The sequence below is a fragment of the Garra rufa genome, chromosome 1, assembly GCF_049309525.1.
Source record: "Garra rufa chromosome 1, GarRuf1.0, whole genome shotgun sequence".
NCBI lineage: Eukaryota > Metazoa > Chordata > Actinopteri > Cypriniformes > Cyprinidae > Garra > Garra rufa.
The window spans coordinates 27,887,237-27,902,609 of NC_133361.1; the positions used below are offsets into that span (position 1 = coordinate 27,887,237).

At 38.6% G+C, this 15,373-nt stretch overlaps 1 protein-coding gene across 1 annotated transcript in view; it reads right to left on the reverse strand.

Annotated features, from left to right (window-relative positions):
* Positions 1 to 1,877: 1,877 nt before the first annotated feature.
* raver1 (ribonucleoprotein, PTB-binding 1) overlaps positions 1,878 to 15,373 on the reverse strand; it is a 33,449-nt gene continuing 19,953 nt past the window's right edge. The window contains exons 8-14 of the mRNA XM_073839222.1: positions 10,428 to 10,630; positions 10,103 to 10,187; positions 9,869 to 10,008; positions 9,700 to 9,771; positions 9,488 to 9,610; positions 3,873 to 3,938; positions 1,878 to 3,735 (exon numbers count right to left, since the gene is read on the reverse strand). Coding sequence (XP_073695323.1) covers positions 3,589 to 3,735; positions 3,873 to 3,938; positions 9,488 to 9,610; positions 9,700 to 9,771; positions 9,869 to 10,008; positions 10,103 to 10,187; positions 10,428 to 10,630 — 836 coding nt within the window. The 3' untranslated portion in view covers positions 1,878 to 3,588. The remainder of the gene's footprint in view (positions 3,736 to 3,872; positions 3,939 to 9,487; positions 9,611 to 9,699; positions 9,772 to 9,868; positions 10,009 to 10,102; positions 10,188 to 10,427; positions 10,631 to 15,373) is intronic.

Genomic DNA, 15,373 nt, shown 5'->3' on the forward strand with positions numbered 1-15,373 from the left:
TCAGGAAATAACTAGAAGAATAACAACGAGTAGTAAATGGTAGAACTGTTTGCACTACAGACCAGTGTGTTCACAATTAAGATAATATATTAAAATAATACGATAAGACACACCGATTTGCAATATCAAGCAGCAAAATTATATTTTTTGTACAGCTAAAAATCGCTGGACGCGAATGAGACAGAAAGCCAGACCCATGAAATGTACAAGTGGCCGCGCCCGCTCTTACGGCAAAAATAAGGTGGATACATCAAAATAAAGAACAGAGCATCTATTTTTGCTTCTTTTAGCCAAACAAACCGTTTTATTCTAGTTTTAAGCATTATTTTGTTTATCAACACTTGAATGAAGGCAAGTTTCATTACAAAATCGCGTTTTTATCAAATACTATGTTACCTCTGGATCATATTCAGTACGATGATCAATGCAAAGACGCAGTAGATCACTTCCGTCAGCACCCTCAAAGATTCAAAGTCTTTTAATGTCTGGATCGACATTTCACTTAGTTTTCAATTACATGCTGTTTATTGTTGAGGATCGCATTATTTTTCATATGTATCTACGACGTTTCCCCGTCTTTCTTCACCTTTTGATCGGGAGATTTATTCAGAAGCAGCGTAATAGCGCCCCTGGGCGTAACTGTGAAATCACGGAAAACGTGTTTGTCAGGAATAAATAACATAAAATACCATGTTTGGCGAGGAAAGAGTCAAGAAAGTTTTGCTTTCTGACCTTGCACAGACAGCAACGCAACAGACACATTCAAGGCCCAGAAAGGTAGTAAGGACATCAATAAAATAGTCAACCATAACTTAACACTATGAGAACACTATTTGGGCAAAAAAACCCACAGATTTTATTCAACATTTTTATATGTCCATTTGTTCATGACCCTGATAGCACACACATATCACAGAGGCATCTATTTAACATCTGGAAGACGTAATTTTTAGTTTGCTCATTTTCTATACGTCTATAGGACGTTTCCTGTCAAATGTCAAATATATGTTTATTAGATGTCTTTAAGATGTTTATGATTTACAATTCATGCAAAACTGACATCTTACAGATGTCTGACAGATGTTTGTACACAGAAGCTTTTCAGATCAAATGATCTTTAAAAGACCTCTTGCAGATGTATGTGTGCTATCTGGGAAGGGAACCACCCCTGATAGCACACATATCACGGAGATGTGTTTGACATCTGCAATACGTCTATAACCCTGATAGCACACGTACATCTCTGAGACATCTATTCCCTGTTAGCACACACACACATCAAGGAGACATCTATTTGACATCTGCAAGACGTATTTTTTGTAGTGTTTGCTCATTTGCAATACATCTATAGGATGTTTCCTGTCAGATGTCAAAAAGATGTTTATTAGATGTCTTTAAGATGTTTATGATTTAGAATGTACATAAAACTGGCATCTTACAGACATCTGTCAGATGTTTGCACGCAGATGTTTTCCAGATCAAGTGATCTTTAACTGACATCTTGCAGACGTAAATGCAGACGTCAAACCCATAGCACACGTAAGTCTGCTAGATGAATTTTAGATTGTTTGTCATCTATAGGACATTTCCTCTCAGATATCAGTAGAAATTTCTGAGTCATTTTTTTCTTCACACACAAAAAGCACTCTTGTAGCTTAATATTATGGATGAACCACTGATACAACTAAGCTTGTACCAGGAAATTGCCTACAATAATTGAATAACTTGATACTTGATTTAGTGATTTAAAGTTTTTCATAATTTCAACCCTACTGTCAACGATACTAATGATTCTGAACTTCCCTTTGAATTGGGCAAGTAGTGTATTGAGTGTAGTTGATATGCATATTTGATAAACCACACAAACATCATGAAGGTGAACTTAAATAACATTTACTTGTTCAAATGTCACAAAAACAGAGCAGAAGAGCTGTACAAGAGGAAAGATTGATTGGTGATGAAAGAGGTCGTTCACCACATCTGAAGGTTTAGTTAATTTCACACAGCAGCAGCAGCTCTTACCGCATATCGCACATGAAAAAAATTTACAAGATACTGCACTGTGCAATTTCACCCAGATGGATACAAAATATAGAGCAGCAATTTTGATACCATTACAGACTGGCAGAAGAAATAGAACACGAGTTCAAGACTCCAGAGAAGAAATAATCAAACTCAAGCATGTACACCGCAAAGAAACAAACTTAAATGTAGCTGAGAGATTACAGTAAACACTGCCGTCGTTTAGGCACACAAGTAACTCCGGGTTCCATCGTAAGCCACGGTACAAGTCAGAGGTAATGCGTTATCACAAATCAAAATGTCAACCAGATTAATAAGTCTCTCACACACACACACACACACACACACACCAAGTACTCAATCATACGTCAATCACATTCTTACCCCTCTGGGGGCACAGCAGTTCAAACCAGAGGGGAAAAGGCAGTCACAGTTACGACGGTAAAAGGAAATGTCACGCTAAGGCACAGGTCCGGCCTGCTTCAGACTGTTGGCTCTCGGATTTAAGAGAAAAAAAAAAAAAAAAAAAAAAAAAATGGAGCAGTGCCAACTGAAAAGCTAACTGGCTCCCTCTGCTGGTTTGCAAAGGTACGGCGCCATACGGAAGACGCAAAGAGCGAGTGAATGTGTGTGGAGGGGGAAATACAGAAGCGACAGCAGGCATACTGTGCTTTCAGCAGTACTCTGAGCCTGGTGAGGGGAGAAAGGCAGCCCATACTCCATCTCTGACCAGCTGGGGCTTCATAACGTGACGGCAGAGACGCTAACGCTTTGCAACAGCAAAACTGTGTGGGTTAAACGAGGTCAAAGAGAGGTGTGAAAGCAGGCAGAAAACAAGAACGAGCGTGAGGAAAGGACAGATTCCGGAGGATGAATACTCATGATATGTATCCTCCAAGTGCAACGCTGAACAATCAGCTTAGAAAACCCTGACTCTGTAAAATGGGATGCAAAGATGGGAAGTAGTGCAACACAAATAGTTGGTGCGTGGTGGGGAAAACAAAACAAAACAATTGAGCTAAATCTAACACTAACCCAGCATCAGAGCTCCCCATAAAGACACAGACAGGTGACTCACTGAAGAAAACAGACAGCTACTGTATCCGTTGCACAGATACATGATTTTCAAGCATGTACGGCTTGCCACTTGTATGTGAGAGGAAATGTTTGGAGTGGAGGAGCCCTTGTAGACAACTGAACAACTATATACACATTCACGACATAGCAGAAAAAGGCTATCGTCCTGCTTAAACGAGTCAAATTAAAATGAAAAGGAAAAAAAAATAAGACTACTTGAGATGAACATGACATTAATTCTTTCATTGTAGTGTCTGTTGCATCCTTGGGTTTCGAAAAATAAAAATTAAAACAAAATTAAAAAGGCAAACTAAAAATAAAACTATTTACATACACGTTGAAATTATATACACACACAAACTTCAGCAATCATCCACGTGACCGATCTTCAGGGTGCTCACGCACACACAAAAACACACTTAAAGATGGTATTAAAGTAGCGATCCCTTTAGAGAGTTGGTGGTTTAGAGGAAGCCGTTGAGTTGACGGTCAAAAGATGCGCTTGCGTTTCAGGTAGGAGTCGGCGTAGTGCCCGCCGAGACCTTGAGAGTGCTGACCTACATATCCACCCTCCGGACTGGGCTCTGGAGACGGGATGAGACGGGAGAACAGACGCTTCTGGCCACCGACGGGAGTCTAAACATGGACAGAAGATCAAAATGAATCGAAGAGCCGCACTAAGTATAACCGTTGAAAGGTTTCCTGGCACACTTGTACGATAACTGACAAGGAGCAAATATAGATGCTAGACATCAGGGCTGAAGATGGCCTACCTTCATACCAGCTCCAGGTGCAGCAGAAAATAGGCTGGAGTGAGTCACTGGAGGCATTCCAACAGCCTGGAGAAAAACACTTGTTAAACTCTGAGACAGGTTACATATGTTCTGGTCATCTATGCAAATCCCCCAAAAAATTGTAATAAAGATGGATATTAGGGCAGTCACTAACGATCATTTTAGTAATTGAGTAATCTGTCGATTATTCTAACGATTAGTTGAGTAATTGGATAATTATAAATCGATTTTTGTGGTAATAAAAATAGACCCAAGCAAACAATAGCCTTTAAAATGACTTAAAATACATATATAATAGCAATAATAATTCAAATAAAAAAGTATCAAAAGTAATTATATGGTTTTAGGGCTAGGTTGGAGGCATTCCAACAGTCTGGAGAAACACAAAAGCACTTGTTAAACATGTTCTGGCCATCTATGCCAAAAGAGAAAGGAAAAAATAAAGATGGATATTAGGGCTGTCACTAACGATTATTTAGGTAACCTAGTAATTGGTCAGTTATTCTGAAGACTAATCAAGTATTAAGATAATAATTATAATTAACCCAAGCGAACAATGCTATTATGTGTATTTTAAGTATTTTAAAGGACATTGATTGCTTGGGTCTATTTTTATTACCACAAAAATTAATTATAACTATCCGAATACTTGATTAGTCATCAGAATAATCAACCAATTACTCAATTACCAAAATAATCATTAGTGACAGCACTAATATCTTTATTAATATTTGTTGTGGTTGTAGTAATAACTTAATCGTTAGTGACAGCCCTAATATCCATATTTAAGTAATGGTTGATTATTCTGACAACTAATCAAGTATTCAGATAGTTAGAATTAATTTTTGTGGTAATAAAAAAAAAGACCCAAGTGAACAATAGCCTTTAAAATGACATAACACATAATAGCGATGAGGTAATTAAAATGATCAGAAGCAAGTAATATGGTTTTGAGCAAAACTGTTAAAATACATAATGTATTATAAACAATAGAACTAAATGTACATTATCAGGGTTTCTGCAGATATGAACAAGTGAAATTTAAGACTTTAAGACCTTTTTAATACCACCTTATATGAAATTTAAGACCTAAACCTGTAATGGAAATAGATATTATATTACATGCATATGTGATATTTAATGTGTTTAATGTAAAAAGTAAACAATTTCATGGCTGTCATAAATTAAATTACTACGATATACAGTGAACTTTCCATATCAGCAGATACTATTCCACACAAAATATCTCCAGAAAAGTACCACTAGAAATATCTGATGTAAAAAAAAAAAAATTCTGAAGCGATTTTTTTTTTTTTAACTTTTGAAATGTATGCGTACCTTTGAAATTTATTTTATGAATTTATCAATAAATTCTAAATGGCTGTTAGCAGTGAGATTACATAATTTACACTGCAAAATTAAAAGTGAGATTAAATGTTTTAAATACATTTATTGATTTATAAATATATATATTAGAAATGTTATATAAATACTGCGATTCTGTCTGAAGACGCAGTAACTTCCACAGAGGGAGAAAAAAAATCTACAGTTGTTAGCAACTGGCCTTAGCCAAGCCCTATATTCAGTTTTTCCAAGCCCAGTATCGCTAAACTTGCACTTCCTCATAGCTAAAAAGTTAAATCCATTTGACTTCTGTGGTACAATCTGAGAGAGACTCGTGCCAATAACAGAAAGCTATTGTATGCTGGTCTCATTTGTAGTTTAAATTCAGCAAATTATATTTGGAATAGTGAAATAAAGAACTACAACACCACGGAAACAACAGGAAGAGAATTTAAATGAGCATTAGAGGTAGCGTTACATGGACATCGGAAAAATAAGACCTGTGTGAAATTATTTAAGACCTAGAACAGCGAATTTAAGACTTTTTAAGGCCTAAAATTTTGATTTTTAAATCAATCCCGCGGAAACCCTGATTATGCATTATAACAAATGAATGCAGAGGGCAGCAACAGCCTGATGATTGTTTTTACATTTTACAGTGCGATCCAATCCTTGTTTAATATTGACTAAACATTTAAATTTAAACATCCACTTAATCTTTAATATTTGGCCATTGATTTACGACAGAAATGCTACAGCCACTAATTTCTTGAACTTGTGGACATAATGTGTAAACTCAGAGTGAGGGTTTGAGCTTTTATTTTGAAATTGCAATGAACAATTAGCATATTGATATAAGATATTGACGTATTCTCTTGTTTGTGTAGGTTTATAAATGCTTTACCTTACAAATCTGATGAAGTGGCACAGTTTGCATTCCCAGATAAATGTTATAATAACTCCATGTCTGCATATTGTTGTGAGGTTGGGTTTAAGACACTCCACACATGTAAATAAGTTCGTGTGGCGCAGCATTTACTGTGAACGGAGCCACTCTGAGATGCACATACGTAACCTACATGCATGTAAATAAGGCACATATCAAACCTGCATTGCACATGCTTATTTAACTGAATCATAGCGTAGTAAACTCACAATAGCTTTATGATTTTTAACTGGGTTTAATAATGCGTTTCATGGATTCTCATCCCTTGAATGCCCACTTCCGGTATTTTGCCAGTTACACTACACGCAAAATGCAATCGAGGATGTGTTACTCAGATTGAATCGAGGAATTGTGACAGCCCTAATGGTTATTATGTAATGATGTGGTGATGAGGAGGTCTGGTTTCAGATAAGTTCTGAAAATGGATCCAGATAAGTGACTCTTGGGCTTGTGGCCAACTCCACGATCAAACAAGCATTGCTCTTTTTGTTGAGCTGCACAGCCACTCCAGCCGCTTTAAATATGCCCGTCCATCTCAATGAAAATATTTTTAAATATAAAATGCCTAAATTGATTGTAATGAATTTCGCAAAACATTTACTGTTGTTGTTGCTACAAAGCCAGACCATGAGGGCATAAAGACGCACAACAAAAAAAAATTAATTTTAAATTTTAGAGATGTGAATCTCTAGACACCTTATGATTCGATTACAATTTTGAGGGCTGTGATGCAAAAATTAAAATGAATATTGATTTAAAGGGGACACTGAATGCAAAATTCACTTTGCAGGTGTTTTGTATTTGAATGTAAGGCGTGTTCACACTTGTCATGTTTGGTTCGATTAAAATGAACTCGTGCAATTGCTCCGTTAGTGCGGTTCATTTGAGTACCCTGGTGCGCACCAAACAATCGGACTAAGGGGCCGTTCACATGTCGCGCCTAAAAACGCGTGGAAAACGCTAGGCGCGCCGCTTTCTTCCTTGTCAACAAAGTGCTCGGGCGCTTGCGCTCCGGAAGCGTCCGCCGTTTCTAAGCAACCATCCGCTGCGCTCTAGCTCCAAGCTGCGGAGCGCTTGCTGCATTCTGAAAAGTTGAGATGTTTTTAATCTCGATGCGGCGTGGACGCGCCTGGAAAAAACGAGCGCGTCTCACCGCGACCGCGTCGCTTCCATTATGCACGCGCAAGCCGCACGTCTACATTTAAAATAACGAATTTGAGCGCGCAAAAGACGCTACATGTGAACGGCCCCTAAGACCGCTAAAAGATGGGTCTCAGTCCGCTTCAAAGCAAACTCTGGTGCAGTTTGAATGACACATGAAAGCAAGGACCAAATACTTCTAAACAAACCAAATACTGGAAGTAATGACAAGACGATTTCACATATGGAGCACGAGGTGTACACAAAAAAAATGAGCAGAGGGCAAAAATGGAGCAACAAGGAGGTAAAGTACCTTTTATGAGCTCTTTGTGAGTTCACAGATGGTGAAAATAAAACCACATACATGTAACAATGAACGCACTTAGTCCAGCAAATAGCATTAGGTGCATTTGATGTAAAGCAGCGCTTTAAGTCAAACACACCTTTTTCCTTTTGTTTGGAGAGTTTGGCGAGTTCAGCCACAAAATATACGTCATTCAACTCGACCAATCAGATTGTTAATGTATCACTATGTCTTTAGGTTCGGTATCATTAAGTTTGCTTTCCAAAATGCCAGGGTAAATGCTAAGCGGACCAGGACCAAATGTATCATTTTCCTTTTTAGTCCGGACCAAATGAACTGTACTACAAGTGTGAACACAACCTAAAAGTGAACATACGAGTCTTAAATTTCTCCCAACATCAGAGACACAGAGGACGCAGTGGATTTTTTTTGTTTTTGATGGTAATGCGCCACTGAATACACACACAAAAAACAGAGGGGCGGGGGGGTGAGCAAAGCTCAGAGACATGTACCAAAATAGGTGTTGTAAATGCATTTCATGAAGACCCTAAAGAATCAAATCAAATACCAACTTGTGGAAAACAGGCATTTAAATGTTCCCTTTAAAATAAATACTAATTAATAAACCAAAAAAAATAAAAAAAAAAAAAATAAAAATGAAATGGCTTCAAAACATACAAGCAAACAAATAAAGGGGGGGGGCAACATTATAAATCGATAAATACAAAGTACTTTCAACATCTGTGAGAGTGCTTTAAGTATCTGAAAGTTTCCAGACAGGTGCAGTTATGAATTTTTCTCAGCAGTATTGCGTTCCGATTATTACTGATGACATTACTGCAGCATATTAGAGATGCCGCCGTCTTTCACACTAATGCACAGATCCATTTCACTATATCAGATTCTTATAACATAACTGATTAAGTTTACATTTCACATCATAAAAGCATAAGGAGACACAAGTGCATTTAACTGCATATACAAATGCACAGCTGGGGTGAGCAAAATCTTATATCATGATGCAAGTAATTTTCTCTCACTTTTTTCCCCCGTCACAATACGGTTGCTTTGGCTTTAAATAAGGTCCTAATGATATAAATTTTTGGTACCATAGAAGTTTCGTAATTCTGGTCATCCGTGTCAATAAGCACAAAAGACCCCCCTAATACTAGCCTTAAAACAAAAACCTCACTAAAGACAAGTAAACAGTCAGCGATTAAATATCTTACAAGTGATTTACAAGCAAAAGGACAAAAAACAAACAAACAGTAGAACAAAGAAATACTAAATTTATTATATAACAATCAAATGCAGTGAGAGATTCTCTCTTTGTTGTTTATTAACACAAATAACAGACAGCAGGAATATTAGACTGCTGTCACTTTAAGAGCTGCCCAGATTCAATAAACTGTTGCACATTTTCTTTCTCGGCTGATTGCTTCATTTAAGACCTAAATTACTGTGTTTACGAGGAATGCTTGCAAAGACTGCAATTGACACATACAAGTGAGTGCAATTCCCGTTCAAGGCCTATAAAGTGGAAAAAATAACTGATCAATACTCCTGCACTCTATGAGCACAGTCTTCACATGTGCATGCCTCTCTGACAGCACTGAGAAAGTCTCTCAAACAGTGCACATATAGCGAAATAAGTCATTTTTCACTGCTGATTGTGTTTCAATGGCTAAAAAAAAACTTTTTAAACTGCAATGCATAAAAACGTGCAACAGATATATTTTCGTGAACACGTAGCATGTGGCTTCGATGGCTTCATAGAACATATGTAAGGGAAAACTGAAACACTACCAAGTGAAAGCACCCATTAAGTTTTTAGAATAAAGAAGAGTTTATTTTGAGTACCTTATTGAGCTGGGTGGAGGGGATGTTGGTATGGCCTCCAAAGCTGAAATAAGAGGACTGAGTGGGGCTGGGAGGATAGCTGAAAGGAGACCCGGCATCACTGAAGCCAATGTGCCTGGAGTGCTTGAGAGAGACAATTACGATTTCACACGTGTCCAATCTTGGAACAGAACTGTTCTGCTAGTGTAAATGGAGTGAGGTGGAAACCATACCTGCAAACTGTAGCTGGGAAGTGCTGCATTTTCCAGAACCTCCTGCTGCTCATACAAATGAGACAAGGGGTCCTACAGATGGAGTGAAAAGGAGAGACAACAACAAGTCAGAAAGTGCAAGTGAGCCAGTCACACATTCAGTCAAGCTGCTCTTAACACATGATCCGACCTGGTGCAGAGAAAACTCTGGTGTGCAAGACTCCTGGAAGCGCAGGCTGTAGTTCGAGTGGATGCTGTGGTTTGCGCGTTGGTTAGACGTGCTGCCAAGCACTGTTCTCTTCCTGTAGGGGTGAGCCCTTGTGCTGGCACCTAGATAAACGTAATGCTTTAGGAAATGAGATATAAACGAAAAAAAAGAAAAAGAAAAAAAGTAAGGTGCATGAGACATTGTGGGTAGACTGACCTGAAGATGGGAATATGCTAGCAGCACTGAGAAAAGGATTCTGGGATGCACCGACTTCTTTGGGAGGCTCGCCCAATATAGACGCCTTCAGAGAAAGAGGAAAGAGAAAAAAAAAAAAAAAAAAAAAAAAAAAGGATTTCAATATACAAACCTGCTTTAGACAGTATGTAAACACACTAACAGGAAGACTAACAGGACTGAACAACAGCTCCTGCCGAGCGAAAAGCAAATTGAAGCAATTTCCTCTGGAAGATCATGGCAGTAAATGTAGGCCGTGTGACAATAAGTGCACACAAACAGGAGCAGCCATTAGTATCCATCTCACCCCCGGTAGAGTCAGCCCATCTGCTCCCAACAACCCACTGAGAAGGGGCAAATTCAGTCCTTGCAGTGCAGGAGAGGCTGCTGGGGGAAAGCCGATTGGGGTTGCAGGGGACTCGTTCTCTCTTCCAAGAGGTCGGCTGAGGGATGGTTGTTTGATGGGGCCAAGAGTATCATTCTGCAAGCCCAGTGTTGAAGCAATAGCGCCTAAATGAAATTAAAATCAGAAATGCACATTAAAGCCTATAGCCAGTGATTCACCATTCGTTTTCTCAATTATGACTTGTGGACAAGTATTTTAAAAATCAGATTGCTTTGGTAGACCTCCACTGGTATGAAAATATTAAAAGGTATAGTTCACCGAAAAATAATAATACCATCATTAATTACTCAACCTAATGTCATTCCAAACCTGTAAGACCATCATTAATCTTCGGAACACAAATTAAGATATTTTTAATGAAATCCAAGAGCTTTCTGACCCTGCATAGATGGTAACGGTACTACCACATTCATATAAAGAAAGTTATTAGGGGCCAAGCACCGAAGATACCTATTGTATCCATTGGCGTTCTTATTCTTCTTCCGTTTCTTTTTCCGAGCAGCATGCAGAGTCAAACCATTGTTTCGGAACTCTTTGTGTCTGCGGCACCATGCTCTGACAGTACTCAAAGTTCTGGGGCAGCGCCACCTTGTGGCCAGAGGTTATATAAAAATTTCAAAATTCTAATAACTTTATTAAATTGGCATACGGTAACTAAACTGTTCTTGGCATGACCCAAAGAGTATATTGAGACCAAAAATACCAATTTTGCTATAGTCCGCCACACTTCCTATCCGCCTGACTGTGGCTGAGAAAAATTCCAGGAATGCTGCTTAGGCAAGGTTTGATATGGACTCATTTAGGCATTGGCAAGGCTGAGAAAAGTAAAAGAAATAAATAAATAAATAAAACACTGGACACCAGCTCATCCTAGGAGTGAATGGTAGTCACATTCAGACAACAGCATTTTGACAGCGAAGATTTTGAACACACTTTGGAATACAAAGACTGCATGCCTTCTGGCATTATGCTCCTCTGTTTTATCGTTTCTCCTTATGTTTTCATAATTAGCTTTTTTTTAAGCTGTGTAACAGGGTGTATGCAGGAATCCTAAAGGTAATTTCAATACCTTTAAGACTTTTTAAAGACCTTCTCAGAATATTTTAAGACCTCATCGCCACTTCAAGTTCTAATCAGTATCAAACCTTTAACTTAATAAACAGTTGTAGTCAATTATACTACAGGGCCGTTGAATGCAGCGTTTCCCACACATAGACAGATTAAATTCTGACCGCCACAGATTCAACACCGACCAAAAAAAAAAAAAAAAAAAAAAAAAAAATCAATACCAACCGTCACATTGCGTTTCGTTATTCTTTTGTACGCCATTTAAAACACGCAGCAAATTCGTTCAACTGCATTTCCTTTCCCTGCTTTCTCTTCATCACACACACACACACACACACACACACACACACACACACACACACACACACACTAAAAAGTACTATAAAATATTTTATATTCTGAATACAATAGTTTCAGTGTGTTGATGTTACTGTAAGTCCCGACCCTTAGCAAACACGATTGCGCCTTCTTTAGAAAGTTAACTAGTCGCAAGTTTGCGGTAAAATGTAGGCTAGCCTAGTTGGGTTGTCGAGGTCAAAACACTATATGAATGGACCTTCTATCAATGGACCCTGTCCTGAGGACTTTCCATTTGACAGGGCTTTAGAATCTTTTTTTTAGGAAGCCCCACAAAATAAGGTGCCCTAACAAAAGTTGCAGACTGTGCAGCAAGTAGGCTCGTGCCAATGTTGTTAGCGCTGCTCTGACGATCTCACAAGCGAGGTAACAACGGCGTGGTCTTGAAGAAAATGAACTTAAAGTTTAACTGTTAGTAGAGACAATGCTGCCAGTCACCTTTCAGAGACACAGACTTGAGAGAGGTAATAATGCACTTAATCTCTCTCCCTCTCTCTTTCTGTCGGTCTGTCTAAACTTCATTGACTGCATTAGTTTGCTATCAATGGCTCAAGCGTCGTTACTAGTTCTCAAACGACGTTTTGGAACTAGCAACGAAGCTGTTGGATGAGCTGCATAAGAAATTAATCCTACTCACAATAGCGTTTTAAGGATAAAAACCAGACGAATGTCTTGAAATATATAATTTGATCGATGTCTTGAGGTAACTGTAGTATAAGCGGAATAATTGACTTCGGTCCGTAGAATTCTACGAAAATAATGCACACCCCCATTTATGCCGTCTGTTTCGCTACATGTGGAGAGCATCACATCACCTTCCTGTGTTTGTCGCAAATTATGTGACATCACCCGGACGGGCCCCGGCCCGAACCAATCGCGTGGATCGAGCACGCCGTTATTTATGCTTTTTTTGGAGTCAAACACTTTGGACAACGCTTGAACAAAATGTAAGACCTTGTAAAAACACGATTAAGAATTTTTTGTACCTTTTAAGGGCCTTAATTCTCATAACTGATTTATCAACTTTTAATACTTAAGACCCCGTGGACACCCTGTGTAAGGTTGAAGCGCGTGTATGTAAATTGTCAGTTAACGTGGACCAACGGTCTAGGAGGGCTTAGAAAAAGTAGGTTTTCAACATGAATCAAAATATGTTGAAAACCTACTTTTTCTAAGCCGTCCTAGACCGTTGGTCCATTTTTCACCAAATTTGACTTGCAGCATCTTCAGAACATGCTGACAAAAAGTTATGGATTGTGTTGATATACAAAACCGTCATTGTTTAATGCATCAACAAATTTGCTGGAATGATGCCAAACTGCATCTGAGACCGTATCTCTGCAAAGCTGACATATTGACACCAATTTTTGTATGTGCCATTATCACCTCACATTGACCACACCACATCGATTTGGTAACAGTGCCACCTATTGGTACAAAGTGATAAACCATCCATTAACCAATAATGGAAAAAAAAAAAAAAAAAAAAAAAGCAAATAACTTTTGAGTAAACAAGCCTATTGTAATGACTAGGGGTGGAGCCGAACCTGAATACGTTATTCGGAAAGGCACAAATAGCGTGTTTAACGAATACTTATTTCGAACAAATACTTTAAATATTTGTATTCGGGTACAAGAAAAACTTTATATCAAAAAGCTGCGTTTCCTCATGAGACCGCAGTCAGTGCATGTCCGCGTGAGTGAGTGACATTCAGGAGTCGGTGGGTGGGGTTAAAAGAGGTGACTGACACAGGCTGCTACACACAGCAACAGAGAAGACTCGGCTGTGTGAAAAAAAGACTTCACTGCATCACTATTTTTGTTGAATAGATTTTTGTACCTTAACTGGGTTCCGGAGGCAGTTTATAGCTTTGTGGAAGCAGAGTTTGATCGGGAGATTATTCCATTAAGGGCCGTTCACATGCGCGCTCAAGTTCGTTGTTTCACATGTAGACGTGCGGTATGCGCGCTCATAATGGAAGCGACGCGGACACGGTGCTACGCGCTCGTTTTTTCCAGGCACGTCCGCGCCGCATCGAGATAAATACATCTCAACTTTTCAGAATGCCACAAGCACAGCACAGGTCATGTGACCAGAAACAACCAATCAGCTTAACCCTTTCCCTTAATAACACTGAAAAACAGCCAAGTTGGAGGAACAGCTTATCATATCTGTACAGGAATAACCATTTTAAAATAAATTTAAAAGCAGAGCTACTGCAAGCGATTTTTAATGCTGGAAATCCATTTTATGCTTTGCTGAAACTTCCGAGTCTTCATTGAGAGATCAGGTCAAGGTTGCTTAGCAACGGCGGACGCCACGGGAAAGAAGTTCATTCAGAAGAACAGTTAAGTATTATTTGTTTTTATTCTGTCTGTTCAGCGTCCTCCAACAAGGACGGGTGGTGGTGGGGTTCATAATGTTTACAATGGTATTTTATTAGTTGTTGGTTTAACCATGGATGAGGTAATGGCCATTATGTTATTTTCTTTTCAATGGCGTTCCTTGTTACATGTTCAAAAACAATCAATATTGCATATCCATAATTATTATAATGGACATAAAGAATACTTACACTATAACATAAATAAGTGTAACGCAAAAAAAAAAAAAAAAACAGGATTTTTACACCTATTTTGAATTTTACTCGAATATAAATACAAATACTTTTCCCCCCTCAACAAATACAGATACAAATACCAGCTGCTTTGCACACCCCTAGTAATGACTCAATCATTAATGGGTCATGCAGAGAACATAGATACCAATTTTTTCATAAAATGGCAGATAGGAAGTTCAGCCAACTGATTTTCCGTAAAAACCTACTTTCCAAACTCCTCCTAGACTGTTTGTCCGATTTTTACCAAATACGAGTTAGATTATCTTAAGACTTTTCTGACAAAAAGTTATGAACTTCATGTTGATAGACAAAACTGGTTTCGTATAGCACCTCAACAAATGAGGCATAATGCCAAAATGACTCTGAGGCTATATCTCTGCAAAGCTTTGACATATTGACACCAAACTTTATTTGTGCCATTGTCACCTCATACTGACCACACCACATCAATTGGGTAACAGCAACATCTACTAGTCGACAGTGATAAAGCTTTCAATCGTATTAACAGTGACTGTATTTGATTTTTCCGCCGTTTTGCTTAAAATCATAAATATGTCTTTAATTGCTCAGTGATTCAGTTGGTATGATGCAGCCAGCCATGTCGGCATGACTTTAGGGTTGTGCCGATAGACGATAGTATCGTGTATCGACGATAGTCAGAGATATCGCCTGTGGCTGATGCCTTTGACGATAGTTAGACGATTATTATTATTATCCGTCAAAAAGGCGCCTAACTTTAGCGATGCAGCGCGGAGAGTCGGTTCTAGGATGCTTCAGAAACTTGCCGCGGTATAAACACAA